Here is a 13,512-nt window from a genome sequence, read left to right on the forward strand (position 1 = left end):
TGTTTTTGATTTTTTGTGTCTTTTTATTGTCCCTGAATTCAGTATTTTTTCCGCTGTGAATGATAAAAAAAGCTTTTATTCAGTGTTAGAGTCTGCTATTAATTTTAAAATATGCAAACAAAATTTGAAAACTTTATTTTAGTAAACAAAAAGGCTTGAATTCCAAGCATTTAGGGTTTGAAGACAATATTTATATTTTCTACATTTTGATTGTAAAGCATATATTTAACAAAATTCAACATACAGGTAAAACACCTGTAAAAATAAATAAATAAATAAATAAATACAGAAAATTAATTTGGACCAATTTTTACGGATTTTTTTTTTAAAAATTTCTTCAATATTCACAAACAGTTCTACATTTTTAAATAAGTAATATGACACCTAAGTTACTAGTTATTACCAAAAGCCTATAAAATATTTAATTTGAATATTTACAATGCATAATACAAGTTCACAAAACAATTAGCTGACACAAACAAAGCTTACATCAATCATTTATTTATTTATTTATTTTACTAAATTTATTTTAGTACTCTGCAAGAGATGATTTCTGTCAAATGTTTCCAAAGCTCTTTACTACGTATAGTACTGTTATAAGACATGGTTAAAATATACTGTAAAACTATGACTTAAGATATTTTTAGGTTTTCCTACACTCTAAAAATGCTGGATTAAGTTGGGTTGAAAATGGACAAAACCAGCAATTTGGTTGTTTTGACCCAGCGAACGGGTTAAATGTTTGCCCAACCTGCTGGTTAGTTTTATTTAACTCAGCTATTGTTTAAAAATTACTGTATTGCTTACTTAAAATGAACCCAAAGTATGTTGGAAATTATCATTTATATGTTTAATAAATTAACATTTATTAATAAGTTTAATGAATAATAATTAAACAATAAACATTTATTAAATTGCTTATTAATCAATGTTCACTGTTTGATTATTATTGTTGCCTGTTACATGCCTATTTTAAGCCAGCCATATAGTATTTTTTTTAAACAATAGTTTTTTAAAACTGCCAAAACATTTAACCCAGCCCAATCACTGGGTTTGTCCATTTTCAACCCAACTTGGGTTGTTTCTAACAGATTTTTTAAATTTTTTTTTTTAGCTAGTGTACTAACTTATATTTATATATTTAAATTCTATTTGTTTTCTGCTTTATGTAGGCTATAAATATATCAAATTTTAAATGTATACATAATTATACATTTAAATCATAAATTAAAATAAAAAGTTTAAGAAAGTTTGAAAAGGGTTTGGAGTGAAGAACAGAAATCGAAAAAAATGTTATGACATCACAAAAAAGAACAGAATATTGACCAAGAGCTATACTTAACTTGAACTATTCTATTCTATTTCAGCACTTTATTATTATCAGTGGCCTATTGGAGATAAACTCCACTAGCTAAACTATATTCAGCATGGTCAATTGACAGAGATGGTCACATGGGCCGAAAACTGGGACTTTGTAGGCCAGTTGAATAAAAGGAAAACTCACCTTGCCCGCAAAGACCCAGCCTCTGACACACTCTCAATTGTTGCTGAATTCTGCTTCAGGTTGCGTGCTCATGCGTTAAAAGTGTATTAGTCTGTGTTAATCTATGGCATTTGTAGTAGACCATCGGCAAATCTCGGAAACGCGATCATCCCATTGCATATGACATGAGAAACAACGACACGACGAGTCCAGTGAAGACCGAGTGAATCAAGCCACCCGTGTCTCACTTTTTTTACCTGTCATTTTCACCATGTCCACCACCAGCCTTCCTCCACGGAGCTTCTTTAGAAAGAAGGGTCATATCGCCTGAAGAAGAACGAAAAATGTTGCCGTGTAGTGAGAAGTTGCTGCCACTCTTCACACATTATCATCACCCGCCCCCTTATTTGCGCTCAACTCCTCATGAAGACACAGTATATCCACAGGGACCGCTTACAACATTCTCCCTTTGCGCAAAAGTGGACGAAGGGAAAAAGTCATCATTACGCGGTGGAACAGTGAGCCTCGTTAATGCGCAAGCCTTTTGAAATTCTCCATGTATGCTGTTTCTGCCAGAGCGACCCCATGTGCTCGTTATTAATGAATTATCCATCTGGCTGCATACACATATCATATTTGTACATGTTGCGCTGAAGCGCCACCGACTGGTTCCTTCGACCACATGCGGGATGAATTGTGTCTGGGTCTAGAATCAGCGAGTCCTACTATGGTGAAGGCATAGCTTATGAATATTAATTAAGCCAGGCTGACGTTGCTTAGTAACCCTTCTAAAGTGTCCATTCACGTACTCTAATTAATCCTCGTATCTTTAGTTAAACCGCCTGCTGGTTTGACCTACTAGGTTAACGTCACTAACCTAATTAATATTCAAAAGCCAGTCCTTCATCGTAGTAGGATGTGTGTATCCGCGCCCGGGACCTCCCAGATTTGGATCGTTGATGTGACTGCATAGCCTGGTTATTTCAAGATCGTCCTGCGGATGTGAAGATGAATGCATTAGACCTGTCATAATAAATGATGAGCTTTATGTTGAATCAAACAACTAATACTATTAGTGATTTTACTCCTATTAGTAACAGGAGTAAAATCACTAAAGTTTACGGTATCCATAACCCTGCTAAAATTGTGCATCAACGTCAAAACACATAACAATAATACTAATAGTATATTATAAATTATTCAGGTCAATTGTTGTTAGGTTCATTATCATTCAAAACCGGTGAATAATAATTAGGATAATTAATACATTCCATTTTTGCCGCCTCTAAAAGTCTGTGAAAAGTTATTTAATGTCTGTATACATAAGTAAAATTGTAATTTATTTATTTATTTATTTTTTTCAGTTGCAGCGTGGAGCGGCTCCCTGTGGTGACACATTAATATACACTCTAAACATTCGAATTGTTCTACTTTTTCACTACTGTAGTTGTGAAGAAAATTATTACGACACTCGTCTTTTTTTATTTTTAATAAGTTTATACATGCATACAAAAAACATAAAAACATATACATCCATACAAAACATATTAAACCCCAAAATACCAATATTCTATTTGTAAGATATTTTTTTATCTCTCTGCAGTGGCGTATTTTTTCATTATATTTAGAGACATTATATATAAGGACATCGTTTAGTTCACAACAGCTGATTTAATGCATTGAATAATTCTCAATAGAAGACACGCCCTTCACATATGTCGTCATCACTGGAGCCGCTTAGGGCTCGCGGTGGAGTATCGCGGATTTCTGTGATACGGCGGCCGGTTATATTTAAAAACAAAATTCAGCTGTACGAATGATCATCCACATTGCATCCGTTACTCAGCTAACATCGTCAAACCTTCGGTGAGTCTTTATCATTGTTCATCACGCTGTTTATCCGAGCAGGAATGTCAGCTGATGATGTTTTCATCTCTCTGACGCCTCTCATCATTTCCTAAATTCTTTTATCTGGCTGCTTCAGAAACTCTCTGATACTAAATCACACATAGTGCATTTTATTTAGCAGGGATGGTTATTTTACCCATAGGGAGATATATGATCGGCCTAGTGAGCTGAGCAATAATGGCCTGTAAATCAGTGCAAAGTTGCACAGTTCTTCGTAGCTTTTTTAATGATTGAGACGGCAGAGGTACTAGATTTTGAATTGTGCTCAAACTAGAGTTGCACTGTTGCTGTGAAGGATGTCATGCCATGCTTATATTACATGCAGTAGGCTATGTAAACATGAGGGGCTGTGAGATGTATGGCCTCGTTCTGTCAGTGAACAGACTGGACTGGTCAATACAGTAACAAATGATGTCACTGTCAGTATTACAAGCAAACACATTATAATGAAACACCATCTCCTTTAATTTGTGATTAATGCTACATTGTTTTGATTATTATTTTTCATTGAATAATAAATGTATTACTGTAGGCACCACAGGAGAGTGTTTCATAATACTAGCTACTGTATATGGCATATGCAAATTAACAGAAAATAAGAGTGAAACAGAAGCTTGGTGTCAGCAGTTACCCTTTAAAGGGATAGTTCCCCCAAAAATGAAAATTCTGTTATCATTTACTCTCCATTAAGTTGTTCCAAACCTGAAGATATTTTGAAGAATATGGGTAACCAAACAGCTGATGGGCCCCGCTGACTATACCATGGAAGTCACTGGGGCCCCATTAACTGATTGGATACTGACATTCTTCAAAATATCACCTTTTCTGTTCAGAAGAAGAAAAAAATTCATACCGGTTTGGAACAACGTGAACATTTTACAAAGCGGCCTCATTCCAGTGAGCCCAAATTAAAGTGTACATGCATAGACAGAAGTGCCTTAGTTTGGTGTGGACAATCTGTTTAAAGGGATAGTTCACCCAAAAATGAAAATTATCCCATTATTTACTCACCCTCAAGCCATCCTTGGTGTATATGACCGTTTTCTTTCAGACAAACACAATCAGAGATATATTAAAAATATCTTTAGCCCTCAGAGGTTTATAATGGTTGTGAATGGGTGGTCATGTTAAAAAAAAAAAAAAAAAAAATGCATCCATCCATGATCAAAGTAATCCATACAGCTCCAGAGGTTTAATAACGCCCTTTTAAAGTTAAGTGATGTGTTTTTGTAAGAAAAATATACATATTTAAAACTTTATAAATTCAAATAACTAGCTTTCGGCTGACAACCGTACACATACTGCACATGTCGAAGGATTTCGATATGAGGAGTTTGAGTTTATTGCACAGCCCTATTTGTTTGAACTGTGAGTGGCTTAACCTTACACTAAGCTTACAATACTCCTACATCCTGCGTCCTACATTGCGTCAGGCGTTTACTCATTTGGTGCAAGTCGACTTACGCAGTATATTTGAAGCTAGTTATTAGAATTTATAAAGTTTTAAATATGGATATTTTTCGTACAGAAACGCATCCCTTCACTTCAATATTAACTTTACAGCCTTTATTAACCCCCTGGAGCCGTATGGATTCCTTTGATTTTGGATGGATGCATTTTTTTTTTGTTTGTTTTAAAATGTGGCCACCCATTCACAACCATTATAAGCATTGGAGGCCGATTGTGTTCGTCTGAAAGAAGATAGTCATATACACCTAGGATGGCTTGAGGGTGAGAAAATCATGGGATAATTTTTAACAGACATTTCTAAAAATGACTTATTTTATTTTCTACAGATGAAAGAAAATTGTTTGGAATGGCATGCGGGTGAGTAAATGATGACAGAAATTTCATTTTGTTGAACTATCCCTTTAATCTGCTGTAGAATTTATTTCACAGCCAAGCAAGATATTACAACAAGAAATATTACAATAGATGCTGCATACATACAGTGTACACATTACCTAGTGTTACTACTTAGTTTGTTTTATTTGACCATGTTTTTCTCTCTCTCTATCCCTCAGAGGGGGCGGGGTGAGTGAGGGCCGCTGTGAGGATCCCACACTGTGGGGCAGTCACACGCTCAATGGTGTCTCCCACAATGAAGGCATTGGTGGATGCAGTTTGGGCGGTGTGGAGCATTGGGGCCTCAATCTATGACTACATCCACACGAGTGCCATGGAAGAGCGCATTCACTCACTGGAGAGTGTTATAACTATCCACCAGTGTGTCATTGGCCTGCTGTCAGCTGCACTTGTGGCTCTCTTCACCTATATTCTGCTAAGAAAGCACTGACTCAGGACTAGTCAAGCCAGAGAGACTACAGCGGTGACAACAGAGGGAATTTATGTTGGTGTCAAGCTGTGTTCTGTTCACCTTAAAAGGGATTTTAACATGTCTGACTTTTACCTAATCAATAACTTACTAAACTTTAGTTACTCCCAACTCGTTAAAAATTTTGCTGCTTCATTATCAGTTAATGCGATTCCAAGTAATCTGGTAAACAAAAACAAGCGTGTTTCTTCACTAAAAAATAGGCTTCCACCATGGATTTTATAGGTTGTTCAGAGGGAAGGATTCAGAGATGCTACCTGACCATGGTTTCTTTATACACATGCTTGGTGAAAGCTGAACAAACACAAAACCACCACTGGATTAGTAGGCTTTTCAACCTGTTTGCTGCTATCTTCAATGGAGTCAGCTTTTGTGTAGCTTACTTTTAAACGACACATTCAGCTTGCCAATGTCAAAGTATAACTTTGTTAACCTATAACATCTCATACAACTTATTTCTCAGATCCATGGGAATTTATTAATAACAATTAGTGACATTGATTAAACTCTTGATTTCACAACTTGAAGTGTCCTTAATCACTAAAGAAAAGGTGTAGTGATCTTGACAATTTTATCTGTGTATATTAACTACTACTAAGTGTCATGCTTGAGAAGCTTTTACTTTGATTTTGTTAAAATTCTGATGTGAAATCAGTTTATGCACTGCCATTGTGCGATTTAAATTTTTACATTTTATGAAAAGGCTTAAGTTTCGTAAAAATGTTAAACTTGCTCTGTATTAGCAAAATGAATGTCTAGCTTTATGCAAAAAAATATAGAGTATTCTGAATTGATGAAACCTAAAGGCTACAATTCAACATGTTTTATTTTGTGTAGAATTTGTTTTTATTTGGTGTGCTGGTGTTAACCAGGATCTGTCAAAATACAACAAAGCATTTATTTAACATTTTTAGACAATAACAATGTCATAATAAAATGTTTATTTCTGGAACGACAGGAAAGAGCAAATGTCTGTGCACCAGCATGTTTCACAAAATTTTCAAAAGATAACAAATGGAACTTCAATGTTTCCTTTTACTGACTGCAACATGGGAATTAGGCTTTTAAAAGGGAAACCCCTGAGGCTATCAGTCACGGTGTGCTCCAAATATGAACAATACAGAGTAAGATGTTAAAGACTCATGCTGGTTTTAAATGTTCCCGGTCTGCAGCAGTGTGTATTGGGTGGTAAAACTCTCAACTCTTTCGCCCTCCAGGGTTTTAATAGCCCTCCAGTGGAGCTTCCCACAGTTCTCTGGGTTTCCAAGCCTTCCTAACTCTTCCTTGATGTAGTCCATCCACAGATCTAAAACATCAAATTGTTTTTGTTGCTCAGTGTAATATACTATTCAAGTATGAAAGAGAGTTGCTTCTTCAAAGGCTAAACAGAACTGAATCACTCACTTTCATCTGAGGAGCCGAACTCACGAAGGGCTCGCTCATAGTAATCTCTCAGGTTACTCATCTTTGGTGTCTCCTGAGAGAATAATACAAATCAGTAATACACTGTAAGCATTTACACACACACACACACGTCTGTTGATTAATAAATATTTTACACACCCGTCACCAGGTGCTACATCACTTTTACCTGCTCCTTTTCGATCTGAATCATCTTCAGGAAGAATGCCTTAGTGAAGGGTCTGTGTTCATGTAAGCTAAAACCCAAGGAGTAAAAGGAGGGGTTGTTTTCAAATGGCTTATTTCTAATTTGTAGATATACAGTGCATTCCAAAAGTCTAAAGCCACACTGAAAATCTAGAATTGAAAATTAAATTAAACCTCAAAATAATGTTTCAGGATTTTGCTTATGATGTTTCTCATTTGTAAGCTGCTGCTTTATATGTAAGTATCTGCTAAATTTAAAGGAGTAAAAGGTATGTCAATATAAAAAATAGAAATATTTAAAATTCTGATTAAAATGAAATTAAATTTAAAATTCCATTAAAACAATGCAAAATATAAGCATTTTTACTCCCACTGTTCATACAGAAAGAAAGAACCTTAGAGCACATAAATGTATTCGATGTGTACCTTCTGAATGTTTTTCTAGCCCTTTTGTAACCACCAGTTTTGTATGACCATTCAAGGTATTTTTCCTTCATGGCAGATGACACTGCAGGTACTGGGGACAGAAGTCCTTTCTGCAAGTACAGAATCAGGAGCAATTTAATTACTTTTGACATTAGCACTGTGGACTGCATTAGAATTCAAACTCAATGTATTCAGGACTACAAAAAGTAAAGAAAAAAAGCTAATGTCAGAAATATGTCAGAAAAATGTCACTGATCGGTCTTGAGTAAGTTTTAGTGTAAACAAATTGAAAAAGGTCCCACCTTGAAAAAGGTCTCAGTTTCCTCTGGTGTCTGTGAGGTCATGCTCCAATCTGCCTGCAGCTGCCATAATGGCAGACTTTCCTGCAGAACACATTATAGAGATTATTAGATATATAAGGGATATCATTGGATCCACAGTGAAAATATTTGAAGGTTTAAATTAAAAATGTCTGCATTTCAGGATTTTGGAAAAGAGGAAAAAAGGCATACCTTGAACACTGTATGTAGGTCATTAATCAAATACAAATGTACATTTTACATTTATTTATTTTATCCAAAGTGACTTACAAATGAGAAACCAAGCAATTCATCTTAAGGAGGTAATAACACAAGAAGTACTAAAAATATTGTTTCAAACATTGTCTAGAATACAGTTAACAGAATGTAATTAAGTGCTTACAGAAGAGATGAGTTTTTAGATGATTTTTGAATATTATGATGCTGTATTAATAAATATAACAAAATGTGTGGCACTAACCCTGGGAAAGCATATGTACTAAAAGTCAATTTCCTTGCTTTCACCAAAGTACAAAAGATGCTTTGGAACATTCTCAATGTAGTTCAGTTCCATTGTACATTATGTACAACGCTGAAAATATTATTCATGAAAATAAGAGCATTTGCACTACTGCAACAAGACCCCAAACATATTATTTTGGACCCCAACCGTATTATATAATATCACAATGAATTTCACAATAGTGATGAGTTCACTCACTACTCTCCTCCTCAAAACCTCTAATTCTGCAAGAAACTGATATAACCATTTTATTTGGACAAAACAAACACCAAGACATGAAGGAATGAGAAATGAATTGTGCATGCTGATATCACTCTATAGTCTCATGTTCCCATGTGGTTGGATAACGGCCTCGTTGTGGAGTTATGTAACCAAAGGCTTCATAATCCTGCACACATGGCTACTTCTTACTAGCTGGTTGACGAAAGAGTGCTAGGACAAGTAATGTGCAAACCTAAGTTATCCTAGCAAAGGACGACTCATCACTTGACAATAGTTTTATATAGGCATTCCTGTAGCTCAAACAGTAGAGCAGGTTGCTAGTCACACCAAGTTTAAGAGTTCAATTCCCAGGGAATGCATTAACTGATAAAAATGTATGCCTTAAATACAATTTAAGTCACTTTGGATAAAATCCAAACAGATAAATGTAAATGTAATTATAATATTGTTATCCAATAAAATATTTGTAAGAAAAAGCACTAAGGAGAAGTTCATTTATTAAAGTAGACTAATTAGGGCAAATCTGCTGTTGCAGGAAGATGTCCCACTTAGATGCAGCTGTGGCACAACTGCTACCTTGGGATTTACGTGCTTCAGGGCTTCCTGGAATAGATGTCCCGCCTCTGCGCTCTCCAGATGGACCAATGTCTGGAGGCTGAAGCTCCACATCTCTAATGATTGGCTGAAGTGCTGGGTGGCTGTGATGGCAATCTGGGTAGCAGTTACTGTATCCCCTGAAGACAGCAGGACCTGTAGCTGTTTTTGCGGGGATAGAAGTGGCCTATATTACTACAGCAGCACCATTTTAACCAACTGCTGCATACTGCATAAGGTGTGTAAGGAGAAGATGTTTCAATAAGATACCAATGTTAAGTGTACATTACCCAGTTCTTGTAGAAAGTCTCTTGCAAAAGCTTTGCATCATGAGCACTCTGTAAGACTCGGAGTAATCGTTGCTTTCTCTGAAAAGTCGAACAGTCACACAATCAAGTTAAGCACAAACTGAAAACAATAAAATCAACAAATACCAAAAACACTTTTGTTTAAGAAAGCAAAAAAAAGGTTGCTATTAGTAACAGGAAATTTCTCAATGTTATGATCAGACTGGTTGTTGGTGTATTATAAGGTATTATCATCAACATGCAATTTGATCAGAGCTTGGTATCAAACTATTTAAAATAAATAAATATAAGATTAAAAATAAACTTTTCTATAATAAATTAATCAAAGAGTAGCACAGATTCATTCAGCTCAAACTGAGCTAACCATAAGAACCTCTATAAAAGGTTTTGGCTTTTTTTCCTGAGACACAGGAATCACACAAATTTGAATGATGAAACAAGAATGATGAGTAAGAACTTATAGTATTGGTTATTGTTTAGCCAGACGTTATACCAAATTGTTAAAATTAACTCTTCTCGATGTGCCTTTCGCCTGTAAAGGGGGAATGACTTCATACTCATGTTGTAAATGTCTTCCCAACTACCCAAATCAAGAATATCCATGCCATTTCATAATTAACATTATCATATGAAAATTTTACACTGCTACACCCCAATAAAACACCATGTTCTTTACCTTTTCCTTGAGTTCAGTGATGTTTGTCTTCCTCTTATATCTCTCAAGACAGAATGTGACATAGCATGTCCACATGGCCTCTACAAAAAGAAATTATGCACAACCATGAGAATCCACTCATATCCAACCAATGATTTCTAACTTAATATTTTTAGATGAAAACACTGAACATGTGTCTGGAGGTAGGTGTAACATCATGATACCTGTATTAAGGTTCTTCAGAGCCTCCTCATAGACGGCACAGCAGCGATCTTCTCTGCGGTCTGTATCGGAAGCTCTTCCTTTCGCAGACTGGAGCTCCGGGGCCCCGGCAGCATCCAGCTCACGCTTAGCCATGAAATCCCACATCAGGTAGTCATCGTTATACTGACTCTGCAGACTGAAATCAAAAGTATTCAAACATCACCTTTTCTGACTTAAAGAACTTTCTGTAAATGGATTTTGCCAATACTGGTTTCACAGTAAATTTTTCTGGATTTACAATAGTACCAATAGCATTAATTGTTGCTGATTATTCAGCAAACACGATAAATCAGTCAAACTCTAATTAAAATGATCATGTAAAAACTGCAAGACATGAAAGAGGAAAAAAAAGAATCTAGCAGGCAAAAAGGGAAAAGACTCTACTCTTGCAGGATGGTGTCCTGTAGCTCCTTTGTGAAGTCAAAGATGGCAGCGATCTGTAGCAGGGACAAGATGAATTCAGCCCCTGATGAGACAAGACAGATATGTTTACAACACTCAACTAATACAATCTGAAACAGTTGAGTTGAACAGCTCTGTGGAAATGTATCTGACCTTTAATTTTTTGTGCACCATCTCTGTATACCACCTCAGCAAGTTTTCCACTCATGATTTCTGGAGAAAATGTATATTCCCCCTAAATTGAGAAAATAAATGTTTTGTTACTTTTTTTCCAATTGCATTTTATGCACGGGTCCAAATCTTCACCTATTAACCCACCACATCTATTTGAGCTTGCTCCAACTCCTGCTGCTGTTTCCTCAATTTCTCAGCATGCATGAGCTCCATCCGAAAATACTGCACACACACAAATGAATGCTATTTTATCATATGAACATCGGTGTGGACCTTTTATAACTAAATTTTTTATTAGTTTTCCCAGGCTAATTCAAAGAGACGCTAGTGTCTTCTCACCTCCTGATAGATTTTCTTATTCTCAGGGTGAAAGCGCAGGGCACGGAGGAAGAGATGTCGAGCGCTCTCTGAAGAGTTCCTGTCCTCCATCTCACACTTAGCAGCCATTATCCACAGAGCTGCAAGAATTACAAAATTACTTTATTTCTTGCCATCTGTTTGACAATTTATACACCTTTAAAGTAAAAGAATACATACACTTGACACACACAGACACACTCACATACAAATATTATAAGAATATGGTTCCATAGAGCAGTCAGAGTAATATAATTGTCTATAGCAATGACAGTAAATCCAATAAAAGTTTACCTGGTTTGTCTGGATGGATAGCCAACATAGTTGACAAAACCTTGCTGAGCTGAGACTTTGTGCCCTGTTTGAAAGATGAGAGGAACATGATTAAGATCTTCTTTTAAACCTAATGACATAAACATATTATAACTTCATCATGCCCCTTAATATGGATCTGATGGTTTTTATTGAAGTTTATGCAAATGCAAAATCACATACCCATTTCTTATTAAAGGCAACCTGAGAAAGCCAGAGCTGCACATCGTCCTACAGGAAAAGCATTTATTTGAATCAAAAACTGAACATCACTTTAAAGCACATAAAGTGAGATTATAGTTTCATATTTTCCAACCTGCCATTTCGTGGTAGCCCTTCTGAAAACATTGTTTATGCGATGAATGAAGGGATACTCAATTTCCTCACGTTTAAAATGGTATTTAATTCTCTGTAAACACAACAGTACAGTTCAGTAAAGTACAATTTAGTGCAGGGGTTCTGAACTTTGGCCCTCAAGCTCCACTTTCCTGCAGAGTTTAGCTCCAACTTTGATCAAACTCATCTTCCTGCAATGTTCTAACTAATCCTGAAGACCTTGATAAGCTTGTTCAGATGTGTTTGATTAGAGTTGGAGCTAAAATCTGCAAGAAAGTGGACCTTTATGGTAAGTGTTGAGAACCCCTGCTATAAGGTAACATAAGTCTTTTTTTTTTATTTTTACTAAAAATGAATTTTACAATAGAAGTAAACCAAAGCTCTACTCACCGACCTCCTCTTCTTGATGAGCTCTAGGACGTTAATTTCATACTGATAAACAAAAATCAAAAACAGCCAATTATGTCACATATCAAGCTATTTGGACTGTGCAGCTGGTTAGAAGAGTTATTTGCAAAGTCCAACCTATTGTGATAAAGATAACTAATATGTATACTGATAATTTTTGTCTCACACAAAATAAATTAATGAGCTTTTTGTTAACACAGACCTGTATGTACGTAATAAAGTCATCTTTACTCTGAATTGCCCGGTGCAGCTTGTATTCAAGAGCAGTAGATCTTTTCAGCATGGACCTAAAACAAAAGTCTTGTCTGAAGAAACTGTCTGTTTCAGAGAATAACCACTTTTTCTATTAGTGTGTTTACTGTTATACTCACTTGACTTCTTTATTCGTGAACAAACCGACTCTCTCCAGCTGTTGAAGCGCTGGTATTCTGTCCTCTAATCGTTGTTGTACTATATCAGCCATTTCTAAAGGTTGTGAATGAAATTTTCACAAAACGTGTAAGATATTCAGCGTTTTGATATAATAACGAAAACTGACCAACTTCACATCACTACACACGTGTGGAGGGGAAGTTGTCATATGTTCTACATCCGGTTGCTCGTCAGAGAAAAAACTCCGACGAGAATTCTGCGCACGAATGATGGGTCCTCGGTTTTTTATTTTTATTTTTAAAAGCTATTCGTTTTAGGGAAACATTATAATTTAGAGCATTAATAAGTAGGTCAATTTTTCTTCTTTGCGCATCTTCGTGAACTGGCGAGGGACAGCACTGTCAATATTTTTAACCGCTGTCATTCGATTCAAATGTAGCACACAATTATTATGTTGGTTACATATTTTCGTTATTTTTATTGGAAATTATAATTTACAACATATGAGTAACTAAACAGAGTTCTC

General features: G+C 35.8%; 1 protein-coding gene and 1 long non-coding RNA gene across 3 annotated transcripts; one reads left to right on the forward strand and one right to left on the reverse strand.

Moving 5' to 3' along the window:
* The first annotated feature begins 2,544 nt into the window (after positions 1-2,544).
* On the forward strand, positions 2,545-6,247 carry LOC125272941. 2 transcript variants are annotated; one of them, XR_007185969.1, is made up of 3 exons: positions 3,151-3,349; positions 5,188-5,218; positions 5,416-6,247. It is a non-coding gene; the product is annotated as an uncharacterized LOC125272941 (long non-coding RNA). The 2 variants fall into 2 exon arrangements; XR_007185968.1 differs by lacking the exon at positions 5,188-5,218 and having other exon boundaries at positions 2,545-3,349.
* A 306-nt stretch (positions 6,248-6,553) lies between these two features.
* utp6 (UTP6 small subunit processome component) lies at positions 6,554-13,449 on the reverse strand. Its single transcript, XM_048198124.1, has 19 exons — positions 12,986-13,449; positions 12,817-12,901; positions 12,597-12,638; positions 12,187-12,279; positions 12,054-12,101; positions 11,853-11,916; positions 11,541-11,659; positions 11,346-11,423; positions 11,181-11,262; positions 11,010-11,091; positions 10,586-10,761; positions 10,383-10,462; positions 9,689-9,766; positions 9,381-9,560; positions 8,063-8,143; positions 7,761-7,870; positions 7,318-7,384; positions 7,131-7,203; positions 6,554-7,032 (listed from the first exon to the last, which is right to left on the reverse strand). Exons 1-19 carry the CDS (start codon positions 13,075-13,077, stop codon positions 6,878-6,880), a joined length of 1,785 nt encoding a protein of 594 aa, XP_048054081.1. The 5' UTR covers positions 13,078-13,449; the 3' UTR covers positions 6,554-6,877.
* Positions 13,450-13,512: the final 63 nt, after the last annotated feature.

Source organism: Megalobrama amblycephala, linkage group LG7, assembly GCF_018812025.1.
Source record: "Megalobrama amblycephala isolate DHTTF-2021 linkage group LG7, ASM1881202v1, whole genome shotgun sequence".
NCBI lineage: Eukaryota > Metazoa > Chordata > Actinopteri > Cypriniformes > Xenocyprididae > Megalobrama > Megalobrama amblycephala.

What these genes read in the sequence shown, in the direction of transcription:
- utp6 (XM_048198124.1), bottom strand. Translation starts at nt 13,077, where the DNA reads ATGGCTGATATAGTACAACAACGATTAGAGGACAGAATACCAGCGCTT. An exon ending in TCATCAAGAAGAGGAGGTCG is followed by an intron (nt 12,280 to 12,596) that starts GTGAGTAGAGCT and finishes TTGTGTTTACAG; the next exon opens with AGAATTAAATACCATTTTAA. An exon ending in AAACTGAGACCTTTTTCAAG is followed by an intron (nt 7,871 to 8,062) that starts GTGGGACCTTTT and finishes CTGTACTTGCAG; the next exon opens with AAAGGACTTCTGTCCCCAGT.